Genomic DNA, 19,808 nt, shown 5'->3' on the forward strand with positions numbered 1-19,808 from the left:
TAAGTACATTCTTGGGAGTTTATTTACAATAGTGAACATTATGTACAAGTGATTAACACCCGTGCCCAGTCTGTGCAACTACATCCTCTTAACCTTCCTAACCCTGCCGCTACGTCTTGGTGCTCGCCGGACATCCACAGAGGAGGTGGAGGCAGCCTGCTGACTGTGACGCCCTGTGTGTGATGATCTTGGCAGGTGTCCTCTGGCGAGCCGAGACCTGGAGGGCTCCGGCCTGCTTTCGGGATCCTGCTGTGGGCCAGCTGCACCCTCCTCGGTCTGTGGATCTGGAGCTGCAGGGCTCACGGGAAGAGGGGATTTGGATCGGCTGGAAACTTCCCGAGTCACCTGGGTGGTTGCCCCCTGGGTAATGAGCTGCTGGTCCTCCTCCCTGTGGGTGACCGAGGGCCCCTGGCTGACTCCTTGAGAGGAAGGGGCAGCTGGAATGAGTTTGAGATGTCCTGCCCCTTTCTCGTGCTGATACTGATGGATGCCAGCAAGTGCTTCAGCAATTGTCAGATTGTGGAGAGTGCAGCATGAAACCACAATCAGCGGCATCTGCTCTGGGGGATATTGTAGTGCTCCCCCTGAATGGTCCAGGCATCAGAAGCGCATCTTCAGAAGACATATGGTTCTCCCTACCACTGCCCTTGTAGAGGCGTGACTCCAGTTGTCCCGCTGCTCTGCCTCTGTTCTTGGGTGGTGGAGAGGTGTCATAAGCCATCTTTTCAAGGGATAGCCCTTGTCACCCAGCAGTCATCCATCCAGTCGGGCACAGAACAGCCTTGGCATCTGGGAGTGTCTGAGGATGTAAGCATCTTGGGAGCTGCCAGGGTACCTTGCACAGACGTGCAGAATCTGCATCTTGTGGTCACAAACTATCTGCTTGTTCATCAAGTGGAAGACCTTCCCATTGACGAAGGCACCCAGCTGACCCGTTGGCACCTTAATGGCCACATCTGTGCAGTCGATTGCACCCTGGATGCCGGGGAACCTAGCGATCACTGCAAATCCTCGGATCGCTCAGCCTGGCTGGCCTTGTCCGTACGGAAATGAATAAATGTCATTATCCGCCTGAACAGAGCATAGTCACCAGCTTGTCACAACTGTGGACAGCTGATTGGGACACTCCACACAGATCCCTCACTGACCCCTGGAAAGAACCGGAGGCATAGAAGTTAAGGGCCACTGTGACCTTCAGAGCTGCTGGCATGGGATGTCCACCCACACAGTCAGAGCTGATCTCAGGCCCAATCATCTGACAAATGGAGGTCACAGTCTCCCTGGAGAGGTGGAAACTCTTTCGGCATTGCATCTCGGACATATTGATGTAGCTGCATTGCCGCCTGTAAACCCTGGCAGCGTCTTCAGCGGCCCCTTCTGCCTTGGTTTACCTGCTGGCCCTGTGCCCCTTGTGCCTGCACCTCTCCTCCCACAAGTCGCTCCCCTGGAAGCTGCATAGGGGCACCTGGCCTCCTCTCCCTTCTGCCCTTCTCTTCCTCCTCAGAGGAGATGCCACCAGTGGAGACCACAATCCCCATTACCAGGATAACAGAAGGCTGTCTGATACCTGGAAGGATCCACATGGCCCGGGGGGCTTGGAGACACCAATGAGTCCTGAAATGAAGCCTAGGAATGCTAAGAATGAAGCTCAAAACAGAGAAGAAGCTGTCAAGTTCAAATAAGTAACCAGCAGCAAACTATCTCCCAAACTCCTCACTACTCATAATAGCAATGCTGCTGACCCTTTTTATGCCACCTTTGGATGAGGTTTTGTTAAAAGCAGGATGCCTGCCTGCCTCTTTTGCCCATGTGACGAGCATAAAATCGCACGGGCAACATAAAATCGGCTTCAATTGGCTTTTTTAATGGCCTTACATGGCCTCTTAATTGGTGGTGGGCATGGCTCCAACTCCCACGTACGCCCACCAACCTGAAGATTGGGCGTGTGCAGGATGACGTCAAGACACTTGCCCAACGTCTCCTCAACATCGGGTGTGCTCCCACCCTCGAGGTGTAAGATTCTGCCCATTGTCTTTGACTTCCATGCGGTGTCTTTGGATGTTTTACTACATTAAAGGTGCTATATAAACACAGGTTGGTGTTGAAATCAGAAAGACACACCTTAGATATCCTCAATCCAGCAATAACTAAACTCTACTGCAACCTCGCCAAGGGCATTGCCTCATTCTGACTCGCTGCTCTCTTTTTTAAAATTCCACTCGATTCTAATTACAAGTGTGAAAAACCCAGGCTTCAAATTTCAGGATTATTGGATTTTGAGCTTCCCTCTGAGTTCTGGTAAATCTCCCTCTGTCAGTCAAGTGTTGCAGCCTTTCAGTCCAGGTTCGGGTGTGGGTGAGTGCTGCAGTTTGCTGCTCCCCGGATTTTACACAATGAATGGGGATTTGGGTTCACAGGAAACTTCCATTGTGAACTGAAGTTGCCAGCTCTGGCTGGATGGATTTCTGGAGATTTTCTCTCCCCGTTTCTTATCACCGGTTCATCAAGCAGCCTCGTCTCCCACAGTTTCTAATCTTTCTATGCCTAAAAAAACCAAATGTTCATAGAAATTTTTTAAAAATCTAATTGTTTGTTAGCCTTGATTTTTCAAAGCTTCACTTTGGTAGAGCTTCGATATGTCAAATTCTTGTAAAATTTGCAAAACAATCTTTGCCTTTGTCCAATAACATGCTTCCTCTTTGTTGCTCTGCTCTGTAGGCTCTGGTGACATGCCTGTAATTTATCCCGGCTGGCTGACACTAACCACTCCCCTTCTCCATTCCCCATGCCTCTCTCTAACTCCATCAGGAACAAGAGGAACATGACGTGGCCTGAATTTTCCATTCAGCGTGTGTGATTGGCGGGCCCAGGAGCAGACCTGAGACCGGCAGCCGACAGCAATCTCATGCTGGCTGGCCAATTTTTTAATATATTCATTCACAGGATGCGGGCTTCGCTGGCTGGGCCAGCATTTATTACCCATCCCTAGTTGCCCTTGAATTAACTACCGTTCAGTGCTGAGGGCCAGCGCTGCCTGGGGAACAGGGTGGGCACCTCCATGGAGTCAGCTGCTGCTAGGGGGGCTTTAAAAAATATTTAAGACCATAAAAAGTAGAAGCAGAAGTAGGCCATTCAGCCCATCGACTTTGCTTCTCCATTCAATGAGATCATGGCTGATCCGATAACCCTCAACTCCACTTTCCTGCCTTTTCCCCATAACCCCAAATTCCCTTAAAAAGGACATAAGAGGAAGGAAGCAGTGACAGTGGTGGAGAGCAGGTTTGGATGTTTGTGCTGTGGCAGGAGTCATTCAACTCTTTGCAGGTGCAAAGGCAGGAGCAACTTGTGCACAGGATTGAGGAATGTCATCCAGAGGATCAAGCCAAGGAAGTGTGAACAGAAATAGCTGCAGCCAAGCAGCCCCTCACTTCTCAGGTGACTCCCTGCAGACACTCGTGCAGACAGTAAGTGATTGCCAGGAGATACCGCTGCCACATGACAGCAAGTGGAAACCTCCACAGGAAAGCTGTGCTGAGGGTGCAGCCATGGGGTTATCCACAGGACCTGGGTGCAGTGTCGGAAGAGGCTGAATGACCTTCTCTGCTCTGCGAGGGTGAATAAGGAAGCCCCTTTGCATCTTGAATCAATGTCTAAGTGTGGGCCTGCATTTGGTGGGGCTGGAAGGTGTTAGGCCACCAGCTCCAGTTGCCAAGTTGTCCTGTGCCCTACAGGGCTTCCTGAGACTAGACAGGATGGCAGGCATGTCTAGAAGGGGGAAGTCCTGCAACGTGTTGGGCACGTGGACCAGCAATGCTGAGACAAGGATGTAAGACAAGGACGGCCTCATGAATCTGCTCTTGTCCTCACAGGAAGCCTTACTAGTATTGGTGTCTTGACTCTGGCTGTGCTGACTCAGATCGAGGAGGAGAGTTGGCCTGCGAGATCGGGCAAGAGCCACTGGTCGAGGAGAGGCTGGGGTTTTCAGAAGAGGGTAAGAGTGAAGGGGACATACTTTTGATTGGGGAAGGGGCTCAGAAATGGAGGGAAATGGGTCAAAGGTCATATCCGCTGCGCCTCTATGTTCTTGCCTTAGTATATGTTTGAATCGCGCTATGCCCAATCGTAGAATGCAGCAGCAGCCACTCTGAATCTTTGATACTCCTGAATATTTACAGATGTTTCTAATCCATCAGATGGATCATCATCCAGACCAGTAGAGGTCCGGATGGTCCTCCATTAACCTTGGAGGAGGATAGACCCTCAGGTGCTGTGACATCCTATCCTCACACAGCACCTCGCAGCACCTCAGACATAGCACCTTGGTGGGGTTGAGTGCCTCGGCACAGACGGTTGCACATATTGAGGAAGGTACATCACATTCACCTATGGAGCTGTAGGAGACAAGAAGTTCCCAGGCCTCTGACTGTTCAAGTGTCAGAGAGCAGGATGATGCTGAATCCCAGGCAGAGGATGAGCCTTTGGAGTGGACCAACAGGTGGCAAATGCTGGATATCCAGTGGGAGAGATACTTGAGGGTTTGCATGCCATTGTTCATACACTGGGGGAGTCCATGTAGAGCATGAGCACTGTGGTCACGCTCAGCTCTGAACATGATGCAGCTTTTCAATGATTTGGACTGTTCGACTTTGGCAACCTACTGGGGGCTCCCTTCAATCCGAGTTTCCTGCTCTCCCTGGCTCCCAAAAGCTGCCATCTTGCTGGGTCCTCAGTATGAGTCTGTAGCTGAGCAGGTTCTTCCTCACAGTCTGTGTTGGAATTGTCCTCAAACGCTTGTGGCTGCGCAGTCTTCCTCTTCCATCTGATCTCCCCGCGAGGGAGTCGGATTGTACAGGGCACAGCACACAATCCCAATGAGTGCCACACATTCTAGAGAATATTGGAGAGATCCTCCAGACCGGCCCAGGCAACAGAACCTCGTTTTCAGGAGGCCTTTCGCCCTCTCAGTGATGGCCCTTGTGGAGGCATGTATCCTGTTGTACCTCTCCTCCACGGGCATTCTTCAATGTCTGATTGGTGTCATCAGCCACCTTTTCAGAGGATATCCTTTCTCCCCCAGCAACCACAGCCATCCAAGCATGCGGGGGGTGGTGGGGTGGGGGTGGTGGTGAGAAGCCCCTGGAACCTTCGAGTGTCTGAGAATATCGGAGTCATGGCAGCTGCCAGTATGCATTGTACAAACCTGGAGAACCTGCGGCTGGTGATCACATACCAACTGTGCCTTGGGTGGGTGGAAGCCCTTACAATTCACAAACACTCCCGACTCTCCAGCAGGTGCTTTCGTCGCTACTTGAGTGCGATCAATGACTCTGTGAATCTTTGGGAAGCCAGCAATTACTGAAAATCCTCTTGCACGCTCTGCCTGGCTATTCTCATCTGTTCTGAAAAGTATGAGGGCGTTCACCCTTCCGAAGAGTGGGCTTTACACAGCTGTGTCCTGTGGATTGTGACACACGGCAGAGAACTCCCATTGGACCCTGGAAGGAATCTGAGGCATAAAAATGGAGGGCGACGGTCACCCTTAGCGCTGCCGGCATTGGGTGCCCACCCACACAGTTGGATGCGATCTCAGGCTCTATCACCTCACAGATGGACGTCACTGTCTCCCTTGAGAGGCGGGTCCGTCTGCTGCATCTTGGTCATGTCCGGTCTAACTCTGTACACTCTTCCAGCTGGATAATGCCTGACCCTACTCCGTTGCAATTCTTGCTGGCCTTCTACCCCTTCAGGGTGTGCTGCTTGGTCATGCTGATGATGTCTCTGGGCAGCTGACCTCCTCTCTCCCCTTCACCTGAGAAAGAGCTTCTACCTGATGTGAGAATCCCCATTTTGCACCTTCTGGATTACTGGGGTGCTGACTGGATGGTGCTGTGACCAGTCTGTAACTGCCTCTTCAAGGACAGAAGTCTCCTTACTTACAGAAGATGTGAGCAATACAGTTCACAGGGCAAACAAGAGAGTCCAGGCTTACACGAGAAATATATCCCCCTATCTCCACACTTCTCGCTTCATCCTTAGCCTTGTATCCCACCCTGGACTGAGAAAGTGCAAATAGTGTGTTCCCTGGCTGCCCGTTCAGCTTGTGCGCTGACTGCAAAAACGCACAAATCTCTCAAAATTGCTGTGCATTTCCTAATTAATTGCCCCAATTGGCCCTTTGATTGATGCAGATGGCCTGCCAACACTTAGGCCCACCCGCCCAGCCGAACATCCTGATACAGCCCAATGATGTCGGGAAACCCTCCCAGTGTCAACATGCTCTATCCCACCGATGTCAGGAGTGCCAGCCAACGTGAAATTCAGGCCACAGTCTTCATCACCTCACTATCCCTATCTACTTCCTGTATAAGAGTCTGGGAGACTCAATTAATTTATCAGCAATTCACGGCCAAATGATTGCAGCAAACCAGGACACAGAATGTGAATTATTGTTTATTCATTTGTTTTAAAAAAAAAATCTCCAACCGGACATCACCAGATCGGTTTGACATCATTTGTTGCTGACAGATCCCAGCTGGGATCTCACTTGGGATCCACTGGCGCCTTTGCCTTCCTCATTCTCTCGAGATTCACCATCAACTTGTCCTGGGATCCCCTCTGATCCCATGGTTTTGGGTCTTTGATGGTCCCAAGGAAGATTGGAATCCCGGAGATGTCATCCCGGATGATGAAGAAGAATGGCCGGTTGATGTTACACTGCATGAAGGAGCGACTGACAGCGATGCCTGTGCTAGCGGCAGCTTCTACTCCTTCCTCCTTCAACTCCATTGTCGCCTTGTGCTGAACACTTGACACAAACAGGGGATCGGACGAGATCTTGCTCAGGGTAGGGTTAGTGAAAAGGTTACCAAGGCCTAGAACAGCAGAGAGCAGGGATGAGAGAAAATGGAATAACTTCACTGGTCAGGGCATTGAGTGGCTGAAAGTGGGGGTGACTCTGTCAGGACCATCAGTGTCTGTTAGACAGAGCAAGCTCACCTCACACTGACACCCTCACACACACTCTCACACACACACATACTCGCCCTTATACACTCACTCTCACAGTCACTCTCACAGTCACTCACACACAAATGCTCTCACACTCACCCACTCTTTCTCTCACACACACACACATAAACACACACATACACACACTCACAGTCATACACACACACTCACAAACACTCTCACACTCACCCACTCACTAAAGCACACCCTCACTCACGAACACATATACACACAATGGCACACACACTCACTGATACACAGTCACACACTGACACACACACTCACTCACACACTGACACACACACACTCACACACTGACACACACACACACACACACTCACTCACTCACACACTGACACACAGACTCACACACTGACACACACACACTCACTCACTGACACACACACACTCACTCACTGACACTGACACACACACTCACACACTGACACTCACACTCACTCACACACTGACACACACACACACACTGACACACACACACACACACTGACACACACACTCACACACACACACTGACACACACACTTACTCACTCAGACTTCACCAACGCAATGAAGGTTCCACACTTTTGGCTTTGCTTTTGTTGGGAGAGAGGATTTGGCCCAATGGGAAGTTTGGGTGGATTAGAGATTAGCTCGCGGTTCAAGAACATTAGAAATGTATTTGAGAACAGGATTACATACCAAGACTCTTCAAGGCTAGACGGAGTTCCGTGTCAAAATTTATGTTGAGTTTTGGCATCTTGACTGGCATTGGGCGAGCCTTGAAAAAGTGACCCAGCAGCTCAGTGATATTTAACTTGGACACGATGCTGTTGAGTCTCCCAGGTACCATCGGCTTCACAACAATGAAGCTCATGTTCTGTTTGAAGGATAATCTGGCAACCTAAGAGAGTAATAATATCAGACTCCATTAACACCTTAAGAGAGTCACATATCAATCACCTGGTTTAGAGATAACAACATCAGACTCCATTATCATCATCATCCTAACTCCCTAACCCATCATTTCATTTCAATCTGTCTCCAACTTCTCCTCTGAAAGTGTCAATTCATGTTGGAATCATCCTGTAATAGTAGCTGTTAGCAGACGTAGAATTACATCAAATTTACATCACAGAAACAGAACATTTAGTCCAACCACTCTGTCTTAGGGTCTGTTCCCCAGACCAGTCTTCTCCCATTCCACCTGCCCTACCAGTTGACGTATGGAAGAAATCCAAAGGTACCTTCAGTGCTGTCAGATGCTCCCTCTGCCCTAGAAGGGGCTAGCAATACTCCACCTTTTTCTGCTCATTTGAACGCTTTGCATGTGGGCAGAAGAGTTTTCCTTAAAGCTGAGGTTTCGGAGAAAATTCAGAGGGCCCTACGGCACTGCATAAGACCATCGGGAATACAGTTTAGAGAAGGAGACATGGTATATTATAAAAGGGAAGGCCAGGCCAGAAGGGAAAGGACCTGGCACGGTAATAGGGACTAATGGTAAAGTAGTAGTTGTGCAACACGGCAATCAAACTGTTAGGGTACATTCTTCATGGTTAATTGGTACTCAATATACCTTTACAAAGGGCAATATACATGCCAGAAGGGACCAGTGTGTGGAGGGATGCCACCATCATAGTGGGAGCAGGAAAGGCCACTGGTAAATACAAACATTGGCTAAATGTGCAGGATGAAGGACAGGAGACAAGACCTATCAATTGGCAAACCGAGGTAAAGATATAGAAACCCAGAATGCGCAGTATGAGTTCTGACAGTGGACCAGAAAGTGGTCGTGACCCTAGAAAAAAATCATGGACTTGCAAACGGGTTTCTGTTTGCATGGGAGGATGATCATATATAGTAGCAGCCTAGAAAGGGAGAGGAATGTGAATAGAGGCCGTAGCTTAACAAGAATGAGGACTAGAGAGCAAGCTAGCAATCTCAATAGAAGTAGAAGTCCTTATGACAAGAGAGATTCTAGAAGCTGCTAATAAATTGGAAAGTAAGCTGATAAAGGAAGCCAAACGGAAGGAATTTGGGGTATCTTCTGAAATACCTGACAGAGGACAGCCAGCTTTAGCTCTCAGATGGATCTGTACAAAAAAGGTACTCCTTTATAAGGCCAAAGCGAGATTAGTAGCCCTTTGAAAAGACACTGGGAGATCAGGATGTCAGAGTGGACTTGCCTACTGTGGGGAAAGTGAGTTTGAAGATTTTTTTTAAGCTATTTTAATACCCTATTCCTGGGAGTGCAAATTGACTGATGTAAAGGCTGCATTTGTACAGGGAGAGAAGTATCAAAGGGAAGCTTTTTTGAAACCACCCAAAGAAGCCAGGGATGTAGAAAGAAAGCTACAGAAATGGAAGAAATGTGTTTATGGGTTGAATGATGCATCAAGAGTTTGGTATTTTTCCATGAGGTCTGTCCTATTGAAAACAGGTTGCATTCAGTTAAAGGCAGAACCCGTGATGTTCCACTGGTACCATAAGGAGAAACTAACTGGAATCTTTATCATGCATGTTGATGATTTCTTGTGGGAGGATCTGTAGAATTTGAACAATGGGTAATAGAGAAGATAAAGAAGGAATTCCAGGTCTGAAGTCAGGCTCCAGGGGCCTTTAAATACATAGGTTTAGACATTAAGCAGAGCAAGTTAGGAGTGGCATTGAATCAACAATCTTATCTAGAAAATGTTAACTGTATCCCAATAACTTGTGGTAGGTCCTCACAAAAAGAGGATCTTGCTACCAAGGAAGAAAAGGAGTTGAGAAACTTGATTGGACAGTTGAACTGGTTGTGCACTCAGGCTCGGCCTAATGCTAGTTATGATGTGTTGGAGCTGAGTACCATGATAAAACATGCTATAGTTGACCAAGTTCTGAGAGCAAATAAAACACTAAAAAAAAATTAAATTCTGACATGTGTGCTGAAGTTTCCAGCCTTGGGTGATCCAGAAGATATAAGGTTAGTCATTTTTAACAATGCTTCACATGCCAATCTTCCAGATTGCACTCTAGCACTAGCACAGCAGGATTTATCATATTCTTGGTGGGAAAGAATGATAAATGTTGCCCACTGGCTTGGGAGGCCAAGAAAATAAAAAGGGTAGTGAAAAGCTCCTTAGCTGCTGATACCCTAGCTTTTGTGGAAGCTTTAGATTATGGGGGTTTATTTATCCAACATACTGACAGAACTATTATATAAGGGGCAGTGTGGGAAAGGTTTGCCCATACGTAGAATGTTATGTTGATAACTCTTTGGGACAATGTTCCTTCCACTAAAAGTGTCACTGAAAAAAGACTAAGAATAGACCGAAAATAGCACAAAAGAAATGTTAGAGAAGAGAGATCTCTAAGATAAAATGGGTTGACACAAGTCACCAACTATCTGACTATTTTACAAAGAGAAGTGCTTGCTCTAAGAAATTTTTAAATGTATTGGAAGAGGGATGTCTTATGTTATAATGGTGCAATGGGAAAAAATAACTTTTTTGTTTTATAATTGTTTAGATATATTTGGTAAAGGATATACAGGAACTATAGATGAAATATGTGACATTATCTCTTTTAATGCGCTTTAAGTTTTTTTTCAAAGTTTACAAAAGAGAAGAGGGGAATCTGTCAATGTATAAATAATCTCACTGCCCGGCAATCACCTGGTTAAAGACCAATTGCCAGTTAAACAGGTAATGGACATTGACTATCCCATCTAAACAGAATAAAAAGATACAGCTGGAACACTTTGTGTGGAAGCCACTTGGAAGTCAGTAGCACTGAGAAGTTGTCTTGAAAATAAACCAGCTTGAACCAAAAGATCAGCCTGGATTAATTCTTCCACCACAATCTCTTATTGTGAGTAACAAAGGGCCCATTCTACTTTTTACCAGCACACATCCCATCTCACTAAGTATTCATCATTTCCATTAATGGCTGATAAGTGACAAGTAACATTCGTGCCACAGAAGTGCCAGGCAATGACCATCTCCAACAAGAGAGAATCTAACCATCTCTCCAGCCATCACTGAATCCCCCACAATCTATATCCTGGGGGGTTACCATTGGCCAGAAACTGAACTGAACTAGTCATATAAATACTGTGGCTACAAGAGCAGGTCAGAGGCTAGGAATCCTGTGGTGAGTAACTCACCTCCTGACTCTAAGGTTGCCAATTCTGGCTGGGCATATTCTGGGAGACATCGGTGAAAGTGATGTCACAGTACAGGCTAGCTGAGCCACATGGCCTCTCTCTGTGCCGTATATTTTATATTGATCAATGTAATACATGTGAGATTGGCAGCTACAAAGATTCAGTGGAAAACAGCTGCAGGCTCTGCTCCACCCAGCTTTTCCGTCAAGCTGATCACCCGGTCTTGAGTCACATTGGCTGTTTCCATCGACTGTGAATAGTGAGTGTGATACTGAGCGAGAGGGAGTGAACCTGTCTGCACTAAATTCCGCTACTGAGTCTGAACATTTCCTTTTTCTGCCAGTTGCTCTCGGGGGACGGAAACCCGCAGCACACCACAGTCTGCCCGGACACCGCCACTTCAATCCGACACTAATTAATACCATTAATAACACTAAATAATCACTATACTAACATCCAACTGGTCTCAGCTGAGCTGAACCTTGGCTCATAATCAGCTCCTGTTCTTCCAGCTCTGCAACCTGAATGGGCATTGCCTCAACTGACTGAAGCACTGATCATCCACCAACCTCAGTCAGCTTTTCCATGGGGAAGTAGGTTCCTGGTGTAGGGAAGATCAGTGAGTACTTGAACACAGGCTATGATTGGCTGACAGCTGGTCCCTAACACAGGGAAGATCCGGTGGTACCTGAGCACAAGTTCTAATTGTCTAGCAATCTGTCTGGGCAGATCAGTTGGTACTTGACCGCAAGCTGTGATTGGCTGCCAGCTGTTGCTGGGAGCCTTGACCAATCACCTGTCCACTTGCCAACCAATTGTGCTCCCAGAATGATTTGTGTGGCCACAGGAAATTGAGGCCGATTCCGGCTGGTTCCTGGCCATTCCAGGAGGGTTGGCAACCCTACCTGACTCCCCAAAGCCTGTCCACCATCTACAAGTCACAAGTCAGGAGAGTGATGGAATATTCCCCACTTGCCTGGATGAGTGCAGCTCCCACAACACTCAAGAAGCTGGACACCATCCAGGACAAAGCAGCCCACTTGATTGACTCCCCTTCCACAAACATTGTCTCTCTCCACCACCGACGTACAGTGACAGCAGTGTGTACCATCTACAAGATGCACTTCAGGAATTCACCAAGGCTCCGTCAACAGCACCTTCCAAACACACAACCACTACCATCTAGAAGGACAAGGGCAGCAGATAGATGGGAACACCACCACCTGGAAGTTCCCCTCCGAGTCACTCACCATCCTGACTTGGAAATATATCGGCTGTTCCTTCACTGTCGCTGGGTCAGAATCCTGGAACTCCCTTCCTAACAGCACTGTGGATGTACCTACACCACAGGGACTGCAGCAGTTCAAGAAGGCAGCTCAGCACCACCTTCTCAAGGGCAACTAGGGATGGGCAATAAATGCTGGCCCAGCCAGTGAAGCCCATATCCTGTAAATGAATTTTTAAAAAAAATTCACTGTCCATGCAGGTGGGATCATTCGCGTGAGGAACAGAAGTGCACAGGCATTTGAGGGTCTTACACCTGAACAAAACGAGCTGTGTAGGTATGAGGGTGAATTGACTAAACTAGATTGGGGAAGTAGATTAAAAGATTTGATGACTGATAGGCAATGGAGAACATTTAAAGAATTAAGTTGAGTACTCCAAGGCAACGCCTTGACCAATCACCTGTCCACTTGCCAACCAATCAGCACTCTCTCCTCATGCAGTGTAAATTGTTGTTCCCTTTAGAATTGGTATTCTTGCTGAGTGCAAGATGAAAAGCTTCACCAAAATGTCTCCTTTTACAACAATGCTAAATAATTAATTCATAATTTGCAACATATATTCCCTTAAGAAATAAAAACACTTCAGGAAAAGTAATCCAATTGTGCCTAACAATCACATTTATAGATAGCATTAGATTAAATAAAGAGGTTTATAATGTTGCCAAAAAGAATAGTTACGCTGAGGATTGGGAGGATTTTAGAATTCATCAATGGAGGACCAAGAAACTGATATAGGAAGAGAAGAATATGAGAGTAAACTAGCAAGACATAAAAAATTATTGCTCAAAAACACAAAATGCTGGAAAAACTCAGCAGGCCTGACAGCTTCTCTGGAGAGAGAAACAGAGTTAACGTTTCAAACTCGTATGACCCTCCTTCAGAGCTAAAGAGAAGCAGAAATGTGATGAAATTTACACTGTTCAAGGGCGGGGGGTGCGGGAAGCTGGATAGAAGGCCAGCGATAGGTGGGGGCAAAGGAGAGATTGACAAAGGTGTCATGAACCAAAAGGCAAAGGGAGTATTAATGGTAGTGGTATGGACTAAAAAGGTGCTGATAGTGGCGTAAAGGTACGAAAGCAGAATGTGATAATAGCAGAACAAGGGTAGCATTGTGTGAAAGAACAACAATATTGCAAAAAAAAATTGCAAAGAGTTTTTACAAGTATGTAAATTATTGAAAGTAAACATGTGTGCCCCTAAGAGGCAAAGAAAGGAGAAATCTGAAAATGCTGGAAATACTCAGCAGGTCAGGCAGTGCATGTGGAGAGAAACAGAGTTAATGGACTGAATTTTCCCAGAATTGCACTAAGTGCGGTAGCGGGCGGGTAAAATGGAGTCCTAGCCACTGATGAAAATGGCGGGTTTTCATGCCATAACTTTCCGAGCCTGCCTCATTATATATTCACTCCTGCAAAACACGCCGTTTCTATGGCGAGCAGACTCTCATTTGCCCGCTTGCCATCACCCCCCTGTTGCATCACACCGGCTGCCATCTTTAAAAGGCAGCCACCAGCAAAGTGCTCATCACCACCAGCTCACCACCGCTACCTGGGAGACATGGTCTGCAAAGGCAAAAGGATGTAGCCCCCCCCCCCACCAACTTCAACAACGGGTCCCTTGAGCGACTGCTGGGTGCCATGGAAGCCACTGGAACGTGCTCTACCCCCCACTCTGACCACAGGATGGGCAGCAAAGTCACCCACCTGTCTTTGGAGGTAATGGCAGTGGTGGTCAGCGCCAAAGCCTTTCAGAAGAGGACAGCCACCCAGTGCTACAAAAGGTATGAATGATCTCCTCCATTTCATCAGGGTAAGTCACTCTTCTCATCACTCTCAACTCATACACTCTCAAACCCATCACACACCCACAGGGCCCTCATTCACTGCCAGTTCAAGGGACATCACCATTCACTCTCTCAAACTCACCATCATTGTCCTCAACCCATCCATGGGACCACTCACCACCCACACAGGCCAGGCATATTTATCATCTGGCCCTGCAGGCATCCTGATACACTCTTCCCATCTTTATTCACGCAGGATAAACTGGCTCACAACAGGATGGAAAGGTCGCAGACAGGTGAAGGGATATCGAAATTCAAAGTTCTCATGGACTTTGAAATCAGAGCCATCCAGCTAGCCAGCGATGACTGGGACCGGTCCTGTGCTGATGGTGAAGTCAGTGCTGCTCTACCAAGTGAGGATCCAGCAGTGCAACATCCATCAGACCACCTGTGAGTGATGTGTCCTATTTCATAGCCCACTGCCGTGTACTAATTATCTCCCCTCACTTTTGCAGGCACATCTTCCAAACAGCCAACGGAGTCCACGGCCCAGGGCCTCCAATCAAGCCCTGAAGAAACCTCTGAAGAGGATTCTGAAGGCACCCTCCCTGAAATCCCGTCACAGCGCTCACCCACACCCCCCACCAGCGTAGAGACACACACCTTGGTGGGTCCTAGCTTTACAGTAGACTCGGGATCACAATCTGGTGAGCACATCGCACTTTCTGATCCACAGCAGGCGGAGGCAGGGATTTCCCAGGTCCCCAGCACTCAGAGGACTGCTAGAGGCCAGAATGTTGTTGAGTCCGAGTCAGATGACGAGACTCTGGACTCAGTCATGTCACAGTTGCTGGAGCTGCAAAGGCAAGCTCGGGAACATCAGGAAGGGATGTCCGCTGCCCTCAGGTTGCAAGGCACAATGGATGGAGCTGAGGTGATAGTGCCGGCATGCCAACGCACCGAGGTCAACACTGGCAGGATGGCGGCCGCCATGGAGACCTTGGTCCAGGATGTCACCTTGCACTGCTGCATTGCCATAGTTGGCCTCCAATAGTGTGTATGTGAGTCGGGTGCTGGGCAGCTCAATCTAACTCCAGCTACCCCTTCTGCTCACAGAGTCAGCCTGAGGCCCTCAGGTGCCCATAAGGAGGAGGATCAGCAGGTGCACATCCCGAGGACATCCACCCCGGTGACTCCAGGAGTGTCCAGCCCATCCGAATCCCCTCTTCCTGTGACCTCAGCAGCTCCAGCTCCACAGGCCGAGGAGGGTACCACTGCCACAGAGCAGGACCTTGAAAGCAGGCCGGGGCCCTCCAGGTCTCGGCCCTCCAGAGGATGCCTGCCAAAGTCATCACAGACAGGGCGTCACAATCAGCAGGCTGCCTCCACCTCCACCGTGGATGTTGGGGGAGCACCAAGACCTAGCAGCAGGGTTAGGACAGTTAAGGAGAGTTAGTTGCACAGCCTGGGCACGAGTGTTAATCACTTGTACATAATGTTCACTATTGTCAATAAACTCCTAAGACTGTCTCCCTGCCTATAGCTCCTTGTTCTTGTCACTCAGATGTGAAACCTTTCACACAAGATAAAGGCAGGTGTCCCCGTCCAGAGCCTCTTCCCTGTTCTCTGTGCAGCCTTCAGACCACAGTGATGGTCCAGCCTCACACTCCCTGGAAACATTACTGATGCCTGCACCCCGGCGGTGCTGGTCATTGCTGCCAGAATGTAGTGGGCAGGCACCACAGAGTTCTGTCATACTCTCTGTGTGCTCTCAGCACCTTTCAGGTGGGGCTGGCCCCCATCACACCAGCATCTGTGACCAGTGATGCTGTGCACCAGCTCCTGAAGGGCTGAGGTGCTGAAGGCGGGCACAGCATCAGATGCACCTAAAGTTTCATGGCTGCGTCTCTGAGATGGCCCTGATCATGGAGCACAAGCAGGCTGCCCTCGGCCAGACAGGAGTCAGACATTCTCAGAGGCTGTGTGAAGATCTATGGAGTGTCCTCACTGCATGTTGCCATCATCCTCCTGCGATCGAGCGATTATTAGGGCCTCCACTGCATCTCCATGACAAGAGCATCCTCGGAGGGTATTCGCACTGCCAAAAGCCAGACTGGAGTTAAACGTTCACAACTGTGATGTGAGGTGGATCTGTGGGGTCTCCTCACTGCATGTTGTCATCATCCTCTACAAATCTGGCAGCTATGAGGGCCTCCCGAGTGTGCCTGCCTCGTCTAGCCATTACGAGAGCCTCATTCCAGTCATCTTCACCATTGAGGACCCCTTCACCCTCATCCCTGTCAGTGTCCTCCTGATCCGAGGAGAAGTGCAGCTCCACCATCTCCTCCTCAGCCAGCTCATCTCCCCTTTGCAGCACCAGGTTGTAAAGGGCGCAGCAGACGATGATAATGTGTGACACCCTCTGCGGACTGTATTGCAGGGCTCCACCAGACCCATCCAGGCACCGGAACATCATCTTCAGCATCCCGATGGTCTGCTCCACCAAGTTGCGAGCTGCTGCATGGCCTCATTATAACATCGCTCTGCTGCAGTCTGAGGCCACCACACGGGTGTCATCAGCCATGGCCTCTGTGGGGAGCCCTTGTCCCCAAGGAGACATCCCTGCAGCCTCTGTGGACTCTGGAAGACTGCAGGGATCTGCAAGTGACTCAGGGTGTAGGTGTCGTGCACACTCCCTGGAAACCGTGCGCATACCTGCAGGATGTGTTTCTGGTGGTCACACACCAGCTGTACGTTCAGTGAGTGGAAGCCCTTGCGGTTGATGAAGTCCACTGAGTGTAGCAATGGAGACCTGAGCGCCACATGAGGTGCAGTCAATCGCACCCTGCACCTGTGGGAATCCCGAGATCAGGGCAAATCCAATGGCCCTTGCATCCTGGCTGTCCCAGTCCTGGGCGAAATGCACAAAGCTGTGTGCCATGGAGAAGATGGCATCTGTAACCTCATGGATGCATTTGTGGGTGGCAGATTGTGAAATGTCACAGAGGTCACCTGTGGAGCCCTGAAAGGAGCCACTGGCATAGAAATTGAGCGCCGCAGTCACTTTCACAGCCACTGGCAGTGGATGCCCTCCATGTCCCCTTGGTGCCAAGTCCTGCAGTGAGTGGCAGATGTGAGCCACCAGGTCCCTAGACATGTGCAGTCGATGGTAACACCAGTTCTCAGTCATCTGCAGGAATGGCAGGCGGCATCTACAGACCCTGGGTGTCGCTAGGCACCAACCAGCCAGGGCTCGCTGTCGCTCCTGGGCAGCGTGTGCAGGAGCTCCTGCTGCTCCTTCTTCATGAGGTTGCTGCTGCTGCCTTTGTGCAGCCAGAAGCCTCAGTCACTCTCTCCTCCACCTTCTGTGCTCTCTGTAGGCCATCAGGCATACAGCTAGGTCACCGGGATCCATGATCCTGATGTGGTCCTCCTGCAGCATGAGAGAGAGACATGGTTATCATGACTGTATTTAGCACCTTTCCTGGCCCTGTGTGACTGCCCCTTAATGCTTCCCAGAGGGTGCTGGTCACCTCTCGGGTGGCCAGAGATGAGTGCGCTGCATGGCTGCCCTGTCCACCTGTGACACAGGGGACACTGGTCCAATGGGATGCTGAAATTGCAAGGGGCTGTGAATCCAGCAGTGATGCTACATGGCCAGTGTTGGTGAGGAGATTGTACAACGTGTGCAGTCCAACTGCTCCACAGTCCAATAAAGTGGTGGTAGACTTGCAGTCTGTGCTGGGGGCGAGGGGTCAGCGGCAGGGGTGGAGTAAGCTCTGGAGCGCTTGGTGGCCCTTTGCTGCCTCCATGATGCTTGCATGGGTGGGCAGGCTAGGAGCCCGACCCCAATCATATCACTCTGGCTGCGCCTGATCTGACCAGGCCCCTGCAACTGAGACAGTTTATACAGGGGGAGTCCCTAATGCGTGGCCACTTCCCTCACTCACTCTGACCCCCAACTCGATTGCCTTTGCGTCTCTCTCTCATGCTGCAGGAGGGATGCAGTGCCAGGGCAGCAGTTGACTCCCCTGCCTTCAGCAGTCATCTCCAAAACTGGTCTGCACTCCCCCCAAGACATCCCCACCCTCAGCAGTCACTTGTGGGGCCAGGTATTCCCCCCCCCGACCCACCACCACCCCCACCTCCAACACCTGCCACCCCCCCCCCCCCCCACCACCTCTCCCCCCCCCCCCCCCCCCCCCCCACCCCCCCACCCACCTCCCCCACCCCCCAGGAGGCCTGTAAACAACAGGCGAGCTGTGGAGAACGCTGCTGCTCACTCACCTCAGTTCCCCCAAAGTGAAGGTTGCCAAGTTCACGTTGCCTGTGTGCTGTTTTGAAACATGCCAGCGTGTTTCCCACTGACATGGATGGACGATACTGCGGGGTTCCAAAAATCTGGCGGGCTGGCCTTTTAATTATATGTTAATGTATTACAATTATCTCCCCGCTGACCGATGGTGGGAAATGTGGCCCGCTGTGAGCGGGCTGAGCGGAAAATCGCGACCAGCCTTCACGCTGTCGTGAGGTGGGTCCCGCCATATTTTCCACACACACCACCTATCACAGCTGCTGCCAGCGGGCTCGGAAAATTCCACCCAATGTTTCACATCAATGATGACCCTTCATCCGATGACCACACCTTGAGTGCTGTGTGCAGTTTTGGTTTCTTTACCAAAGGAAGGGTATACTTGCATTGGAGCGATTGCCACAAAGGTTCACCAGACTGATTCCTGGAATAAGGGGTTGTTGTACAAGGAGAGGTTGAGGAAAATGGGCCTATATTCCATGGAGTTTAAAAGAATGTGAGGTGATCCCAATGGAAAATTGACAGGGGAAATGCTGAGGAAATTTTTCCACTGGCTGGGGAATTGAAAAAACGGGGACTCAGTCTCGGGACTGAGATGAGGAGAAACTTCCTCATTTGAGGGTTGTGAATCTTTGGAATTCTCTACCCCAGAGAGCTGGGGATGTTCCGTTGTTGGGTATATCAAGACTTGAGATCCATAGATTTTTGGACACTGAGAGGATTGAGGGATACATTGATTTGAGATTAAAGATCAGCCATGGTCTTATTGAATGGTGGAGCAGCTGGAGGGGCTGAATGGACTCCTCCTGCTCTTCCTCCCACGTTCTTATATTCTATGATGAAGGTCTGATCTTAATCTTGACTCTCAATCAGCAGGTTGTAGCTTTGAGTCCTACATCAGAGACCTGAGCCGATAGTCTAAGCTGCTAGCCCCTGTATAGCACTGAAGGAGGTTACAGTGTCAGTGGAGCCATCTTTAAACAAAGAGCCCCGCTGCACTCTTTCATGGATGTAAAAGATCCCATAACACTACTTGAGGAAGAGAAAGGGAGTTTTCCCCAGTGTTTATCCCTCAACCCACATCCTTAAAAACATATGATCTGGTAATTGACCTCATTGCTGTTTGAGTGACCTTGCTTTGTGAAAATTGGCTGCCATGCTTCCAACATTACAACAAGACTGCATTTCATTGGCTGGAATATCCTGAGGATATTAGAAGATATGAACCAGCGGAGGCCATCCCTCCTTTTTTGAGCCTATTTAGTTTGTACAA

General features: G+C 49.3%; 1 protein-coding gene across 1 annotated transcript in view; it reads right to left on the reverse strand.

Annotated features, from left to right (window-relative positions):
* Nucleotides 1-6,468: 6,468 nt before the first annotated feature.
* Nucleotides 6,469-19,808, reverse strand: part of serpinf2b (serpin peptidase inhibitor, clade F (alpha-2 antiplasmin, pigment epithelium derived factor), member 2b) — an 83,022-nt gene continuing 69,682 nt past the window's right edge. Inside the window, exons 9-10 of the mRNA XM_041198164.1 lie at nucleotides 7,710-7,911; nucleotides 6,469-6,872 (exon numbers count right to left, since the gene is read on the reverse strand). Of these exons, the coding sequence (XP_041054098.1) occupies nucleotides 6,541-6,872; nucleotides 7,710-7,911 (534 nt within the window). The 3' untranslated portion in view covers nucleotides 6,469-6,540. The remainder of the gene's footprint in view (nucleotides 6,873-7,709; nucleotides 7,912-19,808) is intronic.

This window comes from Carcharodon carcharias, chromosome 10 (assembly GCF_017639515.1).
Source record: "Carcharodon carcharias isolate sCarCar2 chromosome 10, sCarCar2.pri, whole genome shotgun sequence".
NCBI lineage: Eukaryota > Metazoa > Chordata > Chondrichthyes > Lamniformes > Lamnidae > Carcharodon > Carcharodon carcharias.